Genomic DNA, 20,186 nt, shown 5'->3' on the forward strand with positions numbered 1-20,186 from the left:
CACCAGGCCATGGCTCGACCCATAAATTCGGTGACCGACCGTCGGCACCGAAAAAGGCCCAAACAGTGCCGAGATCGTCCGACTCCGGTCGAGACACCGGCACGCAGCCTTCTCGGGACCGAGAAAGTGCTGGAGACAAGCCTCGACACCGAGATGCCGGTGTGGACACGGCTCGACGCCGAGACAGCGGCACCGAAACAGATCGACGCCGAGAGGTTTCGGCCCCGAAAAGGAAAAAAGTCACCTCGGAGCCGAAAAAACACGCAGACAAAGTTTCGATGCCGAAACAAACTGCAAGCGACCCAGCTTCAGGCTCTTATACAGAAGAGCACTCGCTAACCTCCCAAATACAGAAGCATAGGTTTGAGGAAGAGCTACAAGCAACTGATGTGGACCATACGCAAAAGCGTATCTTCATTCAGCAGGGGACAGGAAAAATAAGCACCCTTCCCCCCATTAGGAGAAAGAGAAGGTTGGAGTTCCAGACGGAACAAACACCACAACCAAAAGTGGTAAAAAGAGTTACCCCACCACCCTCTCCTCCGCCCGTGATTAACGTTTCACCAGCACAAACTCCATCACACTCCCCAGCTCACACCACCATGAGCCAGGGTGACCAAGATCAGGACGCATGGGACCTATACGACGCCCCAGTGTCAGATAACAGTCCGGAGGCATACCCTACAAAGCCATCTCCACCAGAAGACAGCACCGCGTACTCTCAAGTGGTGGCTAGAGCAGCACAATTTCACAACGTAAGCCTCCACTCAGAACAGGTCGAGGATGATTTCTTATTCAACACACTCTCCTCCACCCACAGCTCATACCAAAGCCTGCCTATGCTCCCTGGTATGCTCCGGCACGCAAAAGACATCTTTAAGGAGCCGGTCAAAAGTAGAGCAATCACACCAAGGGTGGAAAAAAAGTATAAGGCGCCTCCTACGGACCCGGTTTTCATCACTACACAGCTGCCACCAGACTCTGTCGTTGTAGGAGCAGCTAGGAAAAGGGCCAACTCTCACACATCTGGAGATGCACCACCCCCAGATAAAGAAAGCCGCAAGTTCGATGCAGCTGGTAAAAGAGTCGCAGCACAAGCTGCAAACCAGTGGCGCATCGCGAACTCCCAGGCACTACTTGCGCGCTATGACAGAGCCCACTGGGACGAGATGCAACATCTCATTGAACATCTGCCCAAGGACTTACAAAATAGGGCAAAACAAGTGGTTGAGGAGGGACAGACCATCTCCAACAACCAGATACGCTCCTCCATGGACGCTGCAGATACAGCTGCACGGACAATTAATACATCTGTAACTATCAGAAGGCATGCCTGGCTCCGAACGTCTGGATTTAAACCAGAGATTCAACAAGCAGTTCTCAATATGCCTTTTAATGAAAAAGAACTGTTCGGTCCAGAAGTGGACACAGCGATTGAGAAACTCAAAAAACATACGGACACTGCCAAAGCCATGGGCGCACTCTACTCCCCGCAGAGCAGAGGGAATTACAGCACATTCCGTAAAACGCCCTTTCGAGGGGGGTTTCGGGGTCAAAGCACACAAGCCAGCACCTCACAAGCCACACCGTCCAGTTACCAGGGACAGTATAGAGGAGGTTTTCGGGGACAATATAGAGGAGGGCAATTCCCTAGAAATAGAGGAAGATTTCAAAGCCCCAAAACCCCTACTACTAAACAGTGACTCACATGTCACTCACCCCCTCCACACAACACCAGTGGGGGGAAGAATAGGTCATTATTACAAAGCATGGGAGAAAATCACTACAGACACTTGGGTTCTAGCAATTATCCAACATGGTTATTGCATAGAATTTCTACAATTCCCTCCAAACATACCACCAAAAGCACAAAATTTAACAACACACCATTCCAATCTCCTGGAGATAGAAGTGCAGGCACTATTGCAAAAAAATGCAATCGAATTAGTGCCAAACACACAAATAAACACAGGAGTTTACTCACTGTACTTTCTGATACCAAAGAAGGACAAAACACTGAGACCAATCCTAGACCTCAGAGTAGTCAACACTTTCATCAAATCAGACCACTTCCACATGGTCACACTACAAGAAGTATTGCCATTGCTAAAACTACACGACTACATGGCAACTTTAGACCTCAAGGATGCTTATTTCCATATACCAATACACCCATCGCACAGGAAATACCTAAGGTTTGTATTCAAAGGAATACATTACCAATTCAAGGTACTGCCTTTCGGATTAACAACCGCACCAAGAGTCTTTACCAAATGTTTAGCGGTAGTCGCTGCACACATAAGAAGGCAGCAAATACATGTGTTCCCATATTTGGACGACTGGCTAATCAAGGCCCATTCGTTCATACAGTGCTCAAATCACACAAATCAGATCATACAAACCCTCTTCAAACTCGGGTTCACCGTCAACTTTACAAAATCCAACATTCTGCCGCGCAAGGTACAACAATACCTAGGAGCCATAATAGACACATCAAAGGGAGTAGCCACTCCAAGTCCACAAAGAATTCTAAATTTCAACACCATCATACAACGCATGTATCCAACACAAAAGATACAGGCAAAGATGGTATTACAACTCCTAGGCATGATGTCTTCATGCATAGCCATTGTCCCAAACGCAAGACTGCACATGAGGCCCTTACAACAATGCCTAGCATCACAGTGGTCTCAAGCACAGGGTCACCTTCTAGATCTGGTGTTAATAGACCGCCAAACTTACCTCTCGCTTCTGTGGTGGAACAACATAAATTTAAACAAGGGGCGGCCTTTCCAAGACCCAGTGCCACAATACGTAATAACAACAGATGCTTCCATGACAGGGTGGGGAGCACACCTCGATCAACACAGCATACAAGGACAATGGAACGTACATCAAACAAAACTGCATATCAATCACCTAGAACTTCTAGCAGTTTTTCAAGCACTAAAAGCTTTCCAACCAATAATAGTTCACAAATACATTCTCGTCAAAACAGACAACATGACAACAATGTATTATCTAAACAAGCAGGGGGGGACGCACTCCACGCAGTTAAGCCTGCTAGCACAAAAAATTTGGCATTGGGCAATTCACAACCAAATTCGCCTAATAGCACAGTTTATACCAGGGATCCAAAATCAACTCGCAGACAATCTCTCTCGAGATCATCAACAGGTCCACGAATGGGAAATTCACCCCCAAATTCTGAACACTTATTTCAAACTCTGGGGAACACCTCAGATAGACTTGTTTGCGACAAGGGAGAACGCAAAATGCCAAAACTTCGCATCCAGATACCCACACAAACAATCCCAAGGCAATGCCCTATGGATGAACTGGTCAGGGATATTTGCTTACGCTTTTCCTCCTCTCCCTCTCCTTCCTTACCTGGTAAACAAACTCAGTCAAAGCAAACTCAAACTCATATTGATAGCACCAACTTGGGCAAGGCAACCCTGGTACACAACGCTGCTAGACCTATCAGTGGTACCCTGCATCAAATTGCCCAACAGGCCAGATCTGTTGACACAGCACAACCAAAAGATCAGACACCCAGATCCAGCATCGCTGAATCTAGCAATCTGGCTCCTGAAATCCTAGAATTCGGGCACTTACAACTTACCCAAGAATGTATGGAAGTCATAAAACAAGCCAGAAGGCCATCCACCAGGCACTGCTATGCAAGTAAATGGAAGAGGTTTGTTTGCTACTGCCATATTAATCAAATACAACCATTACACACAACTCCAGAACATGTAGTGGGTTACTTGCTTCACTTACAAAAATCTAACCTAGCTTTCTCTTCCATTAAAATACACCTTGCAGCAATATCTGCATACCTGCAGACTACCTATTCAACTTCCCTATATAAGATACCAGTCATTAAAGCATTCATGGAGGGCCTTAGGAGAATTATACCACCAAGAACACTACCTGTTCCTTCATGGAACCTAAATGTTGTCCTAACTAGACTTATGGGTCCACCTTTTGAACCCATGCACTCCTGCGACATACAGTTCCTAACCTGGAAGGTGGCATTTCTCATCGCCATTACTTCCCTAAGAAGAGTAAGCGAGATTCAGGCGTTTACAATACAGGAACCTTTTATACAACTACACAAAAATAAAGTCGTCCTAAGGACCAATCCTAAATTTTTGCCAAAGGTTATTTCACCGTTCCATCTAAATCAAACAGTGGAACTTCCAGTGTTCTTTCCACAGCCAGATACCGTAGCTGAAAGGGCACTACATACATTAGATGTCAAAAGAGCATTGATGTATTACATTGACAGAACAAAAAACATCAGAAAGACTAAACAACTCTTTATTGCATTTCAAAAACCTCATGCAGGAAACCCAATTTCAAAACAAGGTATAGCCAGATGGATAGTTAAATGCATCCAAATCTGCTACCTTAAAGCTAAACGACAGCTGCCCATTACACCAAGGGCACACTCAACCAGAAAAAAAGGTGCTACCATGGCCTTTCTAGGAAACATCCCAATGCAAGAAATATGTAAGGCAGCCACATGGTCTACGCCTCACACATTCACCAAGCACTACTGTGTAGACGTGTTATCCGCACAACAAGCCACAGTAGGTCAAGCTGTATTAAGAACATTATTTCAGACTACTTCCACTCCTACAGGCTGATCCACCGCTTTTGGGGAAATAACTGCTTACTAGTCTATGCAGAACATGCGTATCTACAGCGACAGATGCCATCGAACTGAAAATGTCACTTACCCAGTGTACATCTGTTCGTGGCATCAGTCGCAGTAGATTCGCATGTGCCCACCCGCCTCCCCGGGAGCCTGTAGCAGTTTGGAAGTTACCTTCAATTATTTATATATGTGTCATCTCAACCTTAAATAGGTGCATACTTAGTCACTCCATTGCATGGGCACTATTACTACAATTCAACTCCTACCTCACCCTCTGCGGGGAAAAACAATCGAAGATGGAGTCGACGCCCATGCGCAATGGAGACAAAAGGAGGAGTCACTCGGTCCCGTGACTCGAAAGACTTCTTCGAAGAAAAACAACTTGTAACACTCCGGCCCAACACCAGATGGCGAGCTATTGCACAACATGCGAATCTACTGCGACTGATGCCACGAACAGATGTACACTGGGTAAGTGACATTTTCAATATTGTGTACATCTTAGTCGAAAATGTTAAACTTGAAGCACATCCTACTGAATCTATTTATGACAATGCTGCATTTTAAAACAAACATATTGCTATAGAAAAGTATTCTCATGTTGCTGATTGCTCCCTCGCCTCCCCCAATGGAGCTAACATGCAGTGAGTTTCAGGATGCCCTCAGTAGCCCTAGAGTGTCCAGTGTACTGCACTCAACTCATTTGCACCCTTGGTCTCGGGTAGCAGATGGGAGTGCGTTTGAGGCTCGTAGGTATTACCTGTCACATTTGTCGTTTGTGTTACGGTGTTTTCCTAAGATTTATGTCCCAAACACTTTCCTAAATTAGAGCATGGTTTTGGGGCAAGATACACTAATAAATTAGTTTTGTAATTATAATAATCTTTTCCTTGTGACAGCCAGGGAAGTGCACTGCATTGGGATAGTCCCAGTTTCACTGACTGCTGGTAGGAAATAATGTTCCAGCAAAAAGGTTTCTGCTGGACTGAATCAGTTCACCATGTGAGCCTAGATGGAGGAGGGGGAAAGGCTGTAGATTATGTGTTTGCTTGTGAAGTAGAGTCAAAGAAAAACTATGAGCTACTGGGCTCTAATTGTAACAATGAGAGCCTTTTACACTACTGATGGACCCAAAACTCAGCACCAAATACACACCTTTGGCCCTTGACTCTCAGAGCAGTGCAGTCGAATAGTTTAAGTCTTACTCAGGCAGGTGATATAGAGTAGAAACTCAATCAAACATGTATTAGATGTCAATAAATGTCCAGCCAGTGCTTTTACATAAGTAATGATACTTCTAGCAGACAGAGTAATACTGTACATATGACATTTATGTGGCAGACATATGGTGCCAAGAGTCAGGTGGCAATCACTGCACAGTGTCACTCAGTCAACATTTGCTAAGGCTGCTGCCCTATGGTAAGGTATCTCTTTAGGACTGATTGGCCTCACTCAGGGTCCAACAGGCAGACGCAGGCTACTGGCCCCCACCTATGGCGGCTGAGATTGGTTCCCACTAGAGTTCCAGGGCCTTTCTTACTATAGCTTTGCCAACTGGGATCAGTACAAGCCTTTCCCTACTTGACTCTCAGTGTAGTGGGGCAAGCAGTCACAGGGTCAATACTTGTCTTTTCAGGAGAAGAAAATACTTTAAATCACACAATTGAACTAAGACCGCATAGTCCAATTTGTTATCCAAGATAGAGTTCCAGGAGATCAACATTCCTGATGCTACAGCCCTGATTCCCCTTTATTATTACCCCCTCTCAAGTGGCCCCTCTCTGTTTGGTTTCCCCCGTCTGGGTGAGTCAAACTCAGTTCCAGTCTCTTAGTCTTCCGACACTCAAATATTCACTATGTTAAAGATTGTTTTGAGTATTCCTCCTGTTGTGTTGTATCCGATAAGTTATTGTCTGCTCTTCTCAACAGTCCTCATCATCAACCCATACGTATGTCTGATGATGAGGCTGCAGTGAGCGAGGATTCCTCAACGCTGCCAGATGAGCCAGGTATGGTCTGCACCACTCCCCAGGCCTTGTAAACTCACTCCTGCGGTTCTGCAGCTTCATTGTAGGTGCAGACCCTGCCGTGGTGGTCTCCTTGGATCACAGTGGTGTGGTCACTCCTGGGCTGATGGCAGCTGCAGCTCCAATAAGGCCAGGCAGTGATCACGGCAGATGTAACCTCGATTGGGCCTACGATGATCACAGCAGTTGCACCCCTCAACCGGACCAGAGGTTGATGCATCCCCAATTTTGCTTACAATGATCAAAAGAGTTGCAGTCTTCTACAGGGACAAAGGTAAATGAAGCCTTGATCAGGCCTACAGTAATCATAGCAGTTTCAGTAGCCGATCCGGTCTAAGGTACAGTGGAGCAGTTCCTGCCAGGAACCAGTGGGGGAGACCAGGAAGATATTCTGTCACATGGGTCTCTCCCAGCTCTATCTCGAGCAGTCAGCTCTCTCTTGGTGCCACTCAGTCCTGAGGATACGCTGGGCCTCTCTCCTGAACAGGCTCTCTTCCTGCAGGACCTGGCAGACTCCTTCCTTCTCTCAGCAGGCAGGCAGGATTCTGGGTACTTCAGGCAGATCCACAGCCCTTACAACAGAAAATGTGCACTTCTGGTGATGCTCTCTAACTTATGGGAGACTGGCTGTCAGGCAGACAACAGCCCCAGTAGTCCTTTGGGAACTCAGTACTGAACTGAAACAGTGTTGGGTGGTTTGGGTCTCACATTTATAGACATCTTCTAGATGGGTTGTCGATCGATTGTCTCAAATTGTAGAGCCTGTTAGGATTGGTTCTTCTTTCACGTATACTCCTCAGGATGGTTTCCACATGCAGATTTTGTGTAGAATGATGCTTCTCACAGCAGGTATGACTGGGGCTGTCTCCAACTTGATGCATCCACAACACGGGCACAGTGAAGTTTCTGCACCCGGCTATCATCGGCGCAGCTCAAGGGGTAATCAGGGACAGGCGACCGGCTTGACCTATAAATGTCCTCGTGTCACAACAGAAACTGCAGTCCGACCTCTCACCCCTACCCTCAACTAAATGGCAGTGCTGAAAAAGAACCTAGCTGCAGCCCCTTACTAACAAAGTTTTCATGGAATTTTTAAAAGTAGCCATGTCTCCACCCTCCTCACTTCAGTGTCTGGATCGCCTCACTCCAGCCACAGGAATGCAGGCTGGGTGAACAGTCCACACCCAGGGCCGGGCCAGAGGCATCCAAAATGGATCTTACCAGCCTTATTACTCAGGTTCCCTCACACACACAGTCTATCTCAACCCATGTGTTACACACACTACATAGGTGCACCACTTGACATACAAATAAGATGCCATGTCAAGGTTCTAGGTATGCACAGGAGAATGGAACTTTACACAACTGGGGCCAATAGTCCTCCCTCCCAGTGCTGCAGATAAAATGGTCCCGTCATGCTATCAGCCAACCCTCTAACAAAACTCTGTGCTGGCACTGCAGCCTTATGCTCTTTTCCTAGGACAGGGAGAGTCGTCGTCTTGTCCGTAACAAAGGCATGCTTGGTGTGCTGCTCCAGGTCAGGACCTTACACTGTTGGGAACTGGCCCAGGCCTCTGCGAACTCTCGTAGAGTAGCAAGATGTGAGGGCAAAATAAAAGTCAGGATAACAGACATACATGTGGTTAAGCACTCAGGGCATGGGAACACGTCTGTATACCATACAGGGGACATACCCGTCCCGACAGGCACATATTGCTGTCCGAGGAAAAGGGTGAATTATAGTTCTCTTGATATCAGGCGCGGCCCGTCCTTTAGGGCCATGCCCCTCACCTTTTGTCCCTCATGAAGAGTGTATGGCAGGCTGAACAAAGGTCAGCCTGACAGACACTCTTCATGTTCAGGTCAGGCAGCCAGGAGCAGACATCCGTGATTTGCACAGACTCCTGGCTGCTTGAGCTGAACTTTGCTGGGCTGAAGAGGTCACAGCTCCTGTTGGCGTGACTTCCTGTGCTGAGCAAAGGTGTCTCGAGGCCCTCCCCCGGGTGACGAGGGAAGCGTCACCCATTGACTTCGACCTGGGCGCTTCAGGTTAAAACCCTGAAGCGCCCAGGGCGAGTTTCAATCAGTGACACCTCATCACAGAGTGGGGTGGGGTCAGAAGTCTCACTGACCCCAACCCACTCTATGACGAAGTTGGGACTGCTGCCGCCTCCCCTCATTGGCTGACCTCAGGTCAGCCAGCGAGAGAAGGAAGCAGTCCCAACCCTCCTGGAGGAAGAGGAAGGGGGAAAGAGAGAGAGATATCTCTTCTTAAATTAATGTTTAGTGCGTGCATGTTTGAATGTTGATGAGTGTTAATGGATGTGCGTATGAAAGAATGAGTGCAAGTGTGCTGCCCGACCTCCTCCCAAAACTGCCGCCCGCCACTGCTTGATATCCCTCTGGGTTCCCACTGACTCCCTCTTCAGAGGTAGTTATGGCTAGGATCTTGGCAGCACATATTAGGATTCCAGAGTTCAAAGTCTGGAAAACTTCACTGCACACTTGCTGAGTCTAAAAATATTTATTGACAAAAAATCCACAGTCAACCAATGAAGGCATCCCTTCAAATCAGTGGTGGAGGCAAACTCCCTAAACACACGCATGACTCAAAATTAAACTCTAGAGGACATGGGTTTCAGGTATTGATCACATTACCAAATTCTCACCAAGAATACAAGCAGGTGGCTTAGCTGAGCTGATGCAAATTAGATAATTGCCTTAACGACTAACAAAAATGTAAACTTTTTTCAGCTCAGCAAGCTAACTGACTTCACATCTCAAGTGCCTGGATGCAACGTGCTTCGCCATCAAAGATGGGGGCACATCCTGAAGGCTATATTAGCATAGGCAAGAAAACATGGCAGTAGCAGCTTAAAGTTAAGCTAAGACAGGAGAAGTGCATTTAAAAGGTTGACACTGCAGTGGTACGCTGGTTAATCCGCCTGTAGCAGGCCATCCCACCTGTGCAACCTGAGAGCGGGGACGGCGCATTCTCCAGTCATGTGCAGTCCTACCCAGGCCACATGGAACAGTGGCACTGACTCCGGCCTGGCCAATGTGCTGATATCTTCAGCTTTGCTTCTTATGTGCAGGTGCCTGGGGTAAGGAAATCTGTGGTCTGCTGGTGGCACTCAGTGAGATGGATATTTGCATGTGGTTCTTCTCTAAGGCCAAACACCAACCTATCTCCCCAACAAATGAATTCTCCACCCCAAGTTGCAGCGTTGATGCAGCAGAGGGGTCAGTTAAACTGCTGATTGCAGTATGTGATCTCTGTGCAGTGCCACCCTTTTAGGTGTTTTAACTTCAGCTCATACAGCTGCCGAAGTGTGGTCATAGTAGTTCAGGTGCAATGCAGTCATGAGCGCTCCCTCTGGTTCCGCAGAGACTGTGGGTTATAATTGCGATCTGTGGTTGTTCCAAGCTATCACAGGTGTTGAGTATGCCAAAAGGGTCCAGAGGGTCTCAAGGCTTCATCACTCGGACTGGCATTGCAAATCCTTCTCTGGATTGCAGCAGGTTGCATTCTTCTCCTTCCACCTCAGCTTCTTGCAGGCCTCCTCTTCTAGGAAGTATCTTCTTCATGCAAGGGCACCCCCAGAGCCCCCCTCAGCTTCCTCCCTCCACGCAGGCCCATGGCAGCACGTCATGGCGGGTGGCTGACTTTCCAGGTTCCTCTTCCTAAACTTGATAAAAAGGAGTTGGCAGTCAGCAATCCCAACCTTGAAGCACGGACGACTTTCTCTGTACCCACTGCGGTGGGACCCTAGATTCTGTTAGAGAATTTTACACACTGGCTGGTAGTCTCATACCTATAAAAAATGTAAGTCCAACTCTGATTTGTTTCAAACCCTAATTCCCTAATTTGTTTGTGTTTATCCCAGAATGGTGCAGACATAGTCTTAGTCTAACAGGAGAGACCAAAGGCACAAGAGGCTTCTCCACTTAACTACAACTCATACTGTGCCAATGGTGTCCCCCTTCCACGACCCCCGCCCCCCGCACCACAGAGCCTAGCTTTGGATTGCATTTTGTCTTGCAGGAAGTCCTCAGTGCACATGAGTGATTGTTGTGTGTGCTGAGACAAGCTATTAAAACTAGAAACTTGACATTGGGAGCTGAAGGCAGGGGCACGCCCTCCAGAGCCAGGCAGGGGCACGCCCTCCAGAGCCATGCAGGTAGCATTTCCCATCACGGCAGTTTTGTACAGTTGTGAAGGGGCTTTGGGTGTGACAGTGTTGCCTTCCACAACACAAGAAACAAATCTCGCTGAGGTCGCCTCCTGTGTCTTGAGAAGTTGGAAAACCCTCAGTGGTCTGTGGCAGTGCAGTGCCCACACGAATTGCAGACCAACTCTGCAGGGGTTTCCAGCTAACCTTGCGGCTCACCTTCCGATACTGTCTCTTCACCTGGCTGTGTGAAGGGTTCGGGTGCCATCGTGGCACCCTGTAACTCAGAAGGTTCTTAGATTTACAGCCTTGCTTTTGTTTCCGGCCTCCACCCTCTCCTTTGACTCTGTTATTCATTTCTCGCCCTGCCTCCTCTCTCGCCGCTATAACATCAGACACTTGGGTCTAATGCGCACTCTGACCTTCAGGTTTCGGAACTAGACCCGGTGCCCCCACTATCACCCTGGATGCCCCCGTGGGTGCAGGTAGCCGTCACCTGCTCTCCCTGCACGCCACAGAATGATAGCACGGTGTGTGGTGTCCAGAGTAGGGCACCTTGTGGTGGTGATCTATGTATCGTTTTAAGTTTCTGTGGTAAGTTCGAACCAGAGCCAAGAGTACGAGGCATTTTCTTCCGTGTGTTTTTTTTTTTTTTTTGGGGGGGGGGGGGGGGGGAGTCCAACGCATGTATTTGTGTTCTACATCTTGAAGTGTTTTCAGCCACCAGATTAATTTCAGGAAGATCTGCAATTATTCGGAACCTTGATCTAGTGACATTTTTCCTTTTTGTGAATATTTGCCGGCTTTCTACCCATTTATGCTGCCCATGGCCTGGGCGCCAGTCTCATGGTGTTGCCCTTAAGAGTCGGTGGCTGGCTGTCAGCAGCCTCAAAGACTGGCAACAATTAGAGGTGTAAACATGTGCCACGGCAGAGGCCTGTACAGTTGGTTCAGTGGTGGGCGGAACCCTCGGACCCGGGTGTGGGTCAGGACGCGGTGGCCTTTCACCTGAGGTCACAGGTCACACGTCCCAGTGTGGCCCAGGGCGGTGGGTCACAAGTAATGCCATCGAGAGGCCTAAGGTTAATGGGCCTGGTGTAATGAGAGTCAGTTCGGTCTGCCTTGGGCCAATACCACCCAAGACCATCATCAGCCCAAGGCGCAGCCCTGGCTAACAGATGGATGTATTTTTGCTCTGTCTCCCTGATAACGATAGGCGAATAGATGGTTAGCTCTGGCTCCCTGATGCACATAGGCTCACAGATGGACAGCTCTGGCTCCCTGATACATATAGGCTCACAGATGGATAGCTCTGGCTCCCTGATGCACATAGGCTCACAGATGGACAGCTCTGTCTCCCTGATAACGATAGGCGAATAGATGGTTAGCTCTGGCTCCCTGATGCACATAGGCTCACAGATGGACAGCTCTGGCTCCCTGATACATATAGGCTCACAGATGGATAGCTCTGGTACCCTGATAGGCTAATAGATGGTTAGCTCTGGCTCCCTCATGCACATAGGCTAAGAGATGGATAGCTCTGGCTCCCTGATAGGCTAAGAGATGGTTAGCTCTGGCTCCCTGATGCACATAGGCTCACAGATGGACAGCTCTGGCTCCCTGATACATATAGGCTCACAGATGGATAGCTCTGGCACCCTGATAGGCTAATAGATGGTTAGCTCTGGCTCCCTCATGCACATACGCTAAGAGATGGATAGCTCTGGCTCCCTGATAGGCTAAGAGATGGTTAGCTCTGGCTCCCTGATACATATAGGCTCACAGATGGATAGCTCTGGCTCCCTATTTCTATTTATTTATTTATTTATTTATTTTATAAAGGGCGTGGCTACCCAAAGGGCTTCCCAGCTCTACTATCACTATCAGATTAAAAAAAAAACACAGCCAGCTACACCACATACTTGGAGAAGAAAAAAACGTTTTTAATTTCTTCCTAAAACTCATATAGTTCTTCTCTTTTCTCAAGTCCTTTGGTAGAGAACTCCAGATTTTTGGACCCAAGAATCTAAATGAGGATTAACTAAGAGGTCGAGAGCGTTGGACTTGAGATCTCTGTTAGATTGATAGGGGGTGATTAACTGTTGTAAAATATGTGGACCCAAATTATATATGGCCTGGTACACAAAGCACAGAGCCTTAAACTGTATTCTGAAGTTGATCGGAAGCCGGTGCAAAGCTTTAAGCGCTGGGCATTCTGACCGCACTTTAGGGACATCCATCAGAAGTCGTGCGGCTGCATTCTGGATGACTTGCAACCTTGCAGTAACGCACTGTGGACTTCTCAAGTACAGAGAATTACCATAATCAAGATGGGAGAGAACCAAACCCCGGATTCTTCGTACAGCTACCGGCAGCCACTTCAGGGTTTTTCTCAGAGCTCGCAGCAGACTAAAGCATCTGGCAGCCATCCTTTGTACTTTGAATGACATGGTAAGCTGACTGTCCATCATAAAGCCAGGACTTTCCATTTCTAATTCTGGGGACGGACACTCCCCTAGGAATGAAGACCAGCTGATTGAGTTCCGTGGTGAGGGGTTGTTACCCACTATCATAACCTCTGTTTTGTCTCTGTTAAGTTTCAAGCAGCTGGCTGCCATCCAGCTGGAGACTTTCTCTAAACAGCTATTTAACCTTACAGAGGTGGAGTCCGTATCAGGGGATAATGAAACAATCAGCCCCTTGTATCAAGAGAGCGAGCCAGTGCTCCAGCTGCAGGTGACCGCCCAGGACAAGAGTTAGAGGGGATGCCAGCACACCTTATTGCCCCTTTCCAGGTGACATTCCGGGACAAGAGTTAGAGGGGGACCCCAGCACATCTTACTGCCCCTTGTAACGAGAGTACAAGCTCATGCCCTAGATACAGGTGACAGACCAGAATAAAGAATTAGAGACCTTCAACACATTTTACTGCCCATTCTAACAAGAGAACAAGCCTGTGCACCAGCCAGAGGTGTTGGCCTGAGACAAAAAATAGAGGGACCCCCAGCACACCTTACTGCCCCTTGTACCACAAGAATGAGCCCACGCACCATCTACAGTGACATACGGGAACAAAGAGTTAGAGGGGGCGCCCGACTTCCTGCTGCATCAAGAGCACAATGCATATGTGATTAGTTAGGACATAGAGTTGGAGAAATGCCAGCACCCCACCTTCTCTCTGTTTCAATTGAACGAGGTCATGCCTCATTTCCAGATGACAGCCTAGGACCTATAGTTAGAAAGGACCCCCATACACCTGGCTGCCCCTTGAAACCAGAGAGCGAGGCCATATCTCCGCACCACATGTGCCCTTAGGGCCTAGAATTTAGAGGGGACCACATCACACCTTACTGCCCCTTGTATGTCGAGAGTGAGGCCATGCTGCAGCAGCACGTGCACCATAGGACCTAGAGTTAAAGGACAACCCCAAACACGTTACTTCTCCTACTATCAAGAAAGCAAGGCCTTGTCTCAGTGGCAGGAGAGAGCCTAGATTAAGAGTTGGACCCCCCCCCCCAAACACACACCCAGCCCTACACCTCTTATCAAGAGTGTGAGGCCATGTTCCAGCGGCAGGTGAGCGCCTCGGGCCTAGAGTAAAATGGATAAGCATTGGATAGGCATAGCTCCTGGAAGTAGAGATTTGTTCAAGAGAGGAAGAAGGGTTGAAAGGGTAGGATAACAAAGCAGGTTCATTGCATGAAGGAGATGATTGTGAATTGCTGGGGGGAGGCTGTTTCACACAGCATAGAGAGCATACAAAGGTATGTAATTATGCCAGATGCCCTCATACTAAATGTGTATTCCCACAAAGAGCATTGGAAACAAGGTGTATAACACAAGGGGTAACAGGGGCCAGTTGAGGAAGGTACTGTAGGAAAGTGAAATTCGACGGAAGGGTTCAAGTTCTTGAGGAAGGATTTGAAGCTTTTAAAAGAAAGAGCATTTTTAATGTGGAGATTTAAAATGTTTTTTTTTTGTTTTACAAACAGCACATGTGTTTTTAGCCACTACAGTGTAGATATCATATAGTGTCTACAACCACTTATACTTAAAGTTGGAAGCCTTAACCCCTTAGCTGCTGGGCCGTTTCACCCCCCCAGTGCTGAGCCCTTTTTTGGCTATTTGGGGTAGTTCGCGCTTAGGCCTTCATAACTTTTTGTCCACATAATCTATCCACGCCAAATTTGCGTCCTTTTTTTCCAACATCCTAGGGATTCTAATGGTACCCAGAGTTTGTGGTTTCCCCTGGAGGAGACCAAGAAATTAGCCAAAATACAGTAAAAATTTCGTTTTTTCAAAAAAAAAGGGAAAAAAGGGCTGCCGAAGAAGGCTTCTGTTTTTTTCCCTGAAAATGGCATCAACAAAGGGTTTCTGGTGCTAAAATCACCATCTTCCCACCTTTCAGGAACGGGCAGACTTGAATCAGAAAACCACATTTTTCAACACAAATTTGGCATTTTACTGGGACATACCCCATTTTTACTATTTTTGGTGCTTTCAGCCTCCTTCCAGTTAGTGACAGGAATGGGTGTGAAACCAATGCTGGATGTGACTGTGGCGTGGTATAGTTGTGTGGCTGATGGCTATATACCGTTATGTCTGCTGGACTCTTCTGGTTGCGGGGATATAAAGGGCTTGTAGGTTCATCAAGAACCCTAGGTACCCAGAGCCAATAAATGAGCTGCACCCTTCAGTTGGTTTTCATTCTATACTGGGTATACAGCAATTCATTTGCTGAAATATGAAGAGTGAAAAATAGGTATCAAGAAAACCTTTGCATTTCCAAAATGGGCTCAAGATAAGGTTTTGAGGAGCAGTGGTTATTTGCACATCTCTGAATTCCGGGGTGCCCATACTAGCATGTGAATTGCAGGGCATTTCTCAAATAGACGTCTTTTTTACACACTCTCTTATATTTGGAAGGAAAAAATGTAGAGAAAGATAAGGGGCAATAACACTTGTTTTGCTATTCTATGTTCCCCCAAGTCTCCCGATAAAAATGATACCTCACTTGTGTGGGTAGGCCTAGCGCCCGCAACAGGAAATGCCCCAAAACACAACGTGGACACATCACATTTTTTCAAAGAAAACAGTGCCTACCTGTGGATTTTGGCCTCTAGCTCAGCTGGCACCTGGGGAAACCTAGCAAATCAGCGCATTTTTGAAAACTAGAAACCCAGGGGAATCCAAGATGGGGTGACTTGTGGGGCTCTGACCAGGTTCTGTTACCCAGAATCCTTTGCAAACATCAAAATCTAGCTAAAAAAACACTTTTTCCTCTCATTTCGGTGACAGAAAGTTCTGGAATCTAAGAGGAGCCTCAAATTTCCTTCCACCCAGCATTCCCCCAAGTCTCCCGATAAAAATGGTACCTCACTTGTGTGGGTAGGCCTGGTGCCCGCGACAGGAATAGTTCACACAACGGTCAATGTTGGTCCTTACATGAGGCAGCTGTTGACCCTGGGGTGATGCATTCCTGACGCAGGCAGTAGGTGTAGGCACTCAAGTGGGGTAGTGTTTTTATCAGGACACGTGAGGAATCACTGGGTGGTAGTAATTTTGTGGATCGCAGCATATTCCTGTAGTTTGTGTGACAGAAATGCGAGAAAAAATAGAGTTTTTATTCAACATTTCAGCTTTGCAGGGTATTCTGGGTAAGAAAACTTTGGGGAATCCTCACAAGTCACACCTCTGTTGACTCCCCCGAATGTCTAGTTTCCAGAAATGTTTGGGTTTAGTGTGTTTCTCTATATGGCTGCCGAACCCAGGACCAAAAAGACAGGTGCCTGCCTTACAAAACCAGTTTGTTTTGCGATAGATCATTTTGATGTCTCCACAATACGATTCAGGCGGTGGAATTTGGGGCTGAACTAAATTGGGGAGCTCCCAAGAGAGCACTCTCTCTCTCTCTCTGGTTGCCGCCGCATTCACCTTCTCTCTGGGTTGGGCTAACCCACTATTACCCAGTTGCACAGACTGCTTGCGAAGGGACAGCAGGACTGTCCTCATCACCTCCCTCATAATGTACTGGAAGAGGAGTTATCGAATGGGACTCCCCCGACTGAAAAATCATTCCCAGAGTCTGCGCCATTGTCCTATCCCTCAGATGCTGTCTCAATATCTGATGTCTCAGTCTCTGATCCTATGTCAGAGCTGTCCTATATAACCCGAGTGACGGCAGCAGTCATCCATCAAGATGCCATCTCTGCTATTGGCTAAACTGTTGCTCTAAAACACTAGCCTACGTAGACAGTCACAAAATCGATGGTGTGTGTGAGATACGTGCAACAGTAGAGGCCACCTTACCTGCGCTTCTTCCCTCAATGAGCACGTTCTTTCAAGACACTCAAAAAACACCTTGTCACATACCATTCGTCACAGTCTTTTAGCACCTCCTGCGCCCAGTCCAACAATCATTATTGGTGCTCCCACTCCCTCCTCCTCGGATTCCCTCATTACCACCCAGCAAAAGTGCCCTTCATCTCTCCATAGCCGCCCTCCACCCCGCACATACATTTCATTTGTATTATAACGCAGGTAATGGCTGACTTTACTAATGTACTCAGCTATTTACATAAAATACAGATTTGCTCTTTGCAGTAGGCATATAAACCTTCTGCGCTTCTTTATGGCACTAAAACTGCCACTAGACAAGTCTGACCCTTTTGTTGCAGAAACATAATCACAATACTTACTTGACTTTTTTTTATTGCTGCCTAAAAGCTACTGTTGAAAAGCGTCAGTTGAAGTATGTGCATTGCTTTGAAGACGCAAGCTGCAATTGCAAGACAACTGGTGGCAAATCTATATATAGATATATATATATATCACTTTTATATGTGGGTCTGGTTTTCCTGGGGGCCGATCGCAGCCCCCAGGGAACCCACACACGTATTGACAAAAGTGATATATATATATATATATATATATATAGATCTATCTCTCTCTATATATATATATAGATCTATCTCTATATATATATCTATCTACATAGATATATCTATAGATAGAGCTATATATATATATACATATATCTTTAGATCTATCTATAGATATATCCATGTAGATAGATATATCTACGTAGATATATCTATATAGATATATATATATATATATTTTTTAGTTGTTGTAGGGTTTCACTGGGGGCCAAAATGGCCCCCAGGGAAACCCTACAACAACTAAAAAAAAATATTGCCCCCGCAGGGGGTCGCCCTGCCCACGGGCTACCCCCTGTCCATTTATTTTCTTTTTGTTTTAAAAAAAAATAATTTTTAGCCCCTGGGGGGGGGCACGATCGCGCCCCACCCAGGGGGCACCTAACTTTTTTTTTTTTTTAAATGACCCGGGGGGGGTGGGGGGGGGGCGGCCCGTTTTCCGAAGGGGACGACCCCCCCCCCCCAAGTGAAATCCCTGGCGTCTAGTGGTGTTTCCTGGCCGGGCCAGGAAACACTTTCAGAAGGCCTCGTAAGAAAGGGGAGACTCTCCCCTTTCTTACGAGGCCTTCCCGAACGTGGGGAAGGCCGTTTGTGGCCGTTTTCCCCATCGGAGCAGGAAGCGGCCGCAAGGCTGCTTCCTGCTCCAATGGGGAAATCAACATTGTAACGTCAGCGCGCCTCGTGGCGCACTGACGTCACAAAGGGGCGGGGGGAGACACGGAAGAGCTTCCGTGTCTCCCAGGGACAAAATCATAAATAAATAAATCCTCAGGTACGACGCACCCGAGGATTTATTAACCCCCTCCCTGGTGTCGGCCACTGGTCGTGACCCGCACCAGGGAGGTAGTGTGGGCGTATCCTTATGACTGTGACGAGTTGTAGCGGTGTGACTGTGGACTGGTGCAGTGGACTGATCTGTAGGGCAGTGGTGATGGTGGAGGGATGTACTTCTGTGAGCGTGGAATGGTGTAGTTGGGTGGTTTAGCTGTATTGCTGCGAGGATTGAGGTGCATGACTTGAGAGTGGTGTAGCTGTGGACACGTATAACTGTGTAACATACCGATATGGCTGTGAAGTAGTTGCCACTGTTTAACCGTGAAGTGTGACATTTGTGTTACTGTGCACTCTGACTGTGGAAAGTTGTCTTTCTTTGTGTATGTGCCCCTGTTTGGCAGCTCTTTAGGTGCTGCCTGTATGCGTATCGCAGACTTCTACATTTTTGGTTCCCAGTCACATATTGCATATTAAACCAGCTATTTTCCCCTTTCTGTCCCAACACAGGTGCAGTCTTCAAGGAAGCGTCATCTGCAGCAGCGCTGTAATAGAAAGAGGAGCAGATATCAGGGACTGTTTAATCGGAAGCGGGATCCACATTGATGGGAAGTGTAAGTACTGGTACACCCTGCTTCAGCTGCACTATGGTAAATGTTCATTTCTCCATTCATGTGTCTCTATCCCCTCAAAGAATGATGCTGATCCATCTTTCAGACTACTCCAAGCCACCCTTCAGCCATTGTGACCAGAGAGGGAGCCTGGCACCTCCAGCCTTCTTCCAGCCATCTGACCACGTGTAACACCGTCATTCACTCACACTCAAAAACTGTGAGGCATGATTACAACTGGGCACAAACACAAGAAGGGCACAGCCCCTTAGGCCGCAACCGACTGAATTTGCAAATTAAAGATTGAAACATTTGTGGTGAGAAGCCCTTGCTGCCTGCCTCTGAGCTTACCCTGTGAGAGGCCAGCAGTCGCCTCTGGTGATGTACTCTGCACAACTGTACCTTTCAACCTACTTTATACTGCTGCACCTTTGATTCTGCTTCGTACTGTTTATCTTTCAATCTGCTCTGTACAACTGTACCTTTCAACCTACTCTATACAATTGTACCTTTCAAGCTACTCTATACAATTGTACCTTTCAAGCTGCTCTGTACAATTGTACCTTTCAAGCTGCTCTGTACAATTGTACCTTTCAAGCTACTCTGTACAATCTAATCTATACTGCGTTACTTTTCACTCTAACCTGTGTGTCTGTACATTTTCATATAACCTAAACTGCTTTACTTTTCCATCTTCTTTTGGTTCTCCATTCTTCTCCATCGCCTTGTCCAGCTTCTGGCTTGTCGGTTAGAACAGCACTTATCTCGGGGTCTGGAGACCCAGACTCTGGAATGTCCTCACTCCATAGTTGAGATCCCAGCAGAACTGCCCCACCTTCAGGGCATCCCAGCTGCCTGACTCCTCCCCCCAAAACAGGGAGAGTAACAAAGAGTAGTTTGAGTTTTAGATAGAAAGCCAGTTTTTGGGGATCAAGAATGTAAGTAATGATAAGGAGATCAAATTAAATTATGTTACAGAGCAGCTTCACTAGTGTGCATAG

General features: G+C 47.2%; 1 protein-coding gene across 2 annotated transcripts in view; it reads left to right on the forward strand.

Moving 5' to 3' along the window:
* Window positions 1–20,186, forward strand: part of EIF2B3 (eukaryotic translation initiation factor 2B subunit gamma) — a 295,364-nt gene that overhangs the window by 244,058 nt on the left and 31,120 nt on the right. For both annotated transcript variants that reach the window (XM_069232821.1, XM_069232822.1), the window contains exon 11: window positions 19,085–19,188. In XM_069232821.1, coding sequence (XP_069088922.1) covers window positions 19,085–19,188 — 104 coding nt within the window. The remainder of the gene's footprint in view (window positions 1–19,084; window positions 19,189–20,186) is intronic.

The sequence above is a fragment of the Pleurodeles waltl genome, chromosome 4_2 (genome assembly GCF_031143425.1).
Source record: "Pleurodeles waltl isolate 20211129_DDA chromosome 4_2, aPleWal1.hap1.20221129, whole genome shotgun sequence".
In the NCBI taxonomy this organism is placed as follows: Eukaryota; Metazoa; Chordata; class Amphibia; order Caudata; family Salamandridae; genus Pleurodeles; species Pleurodeles waltl.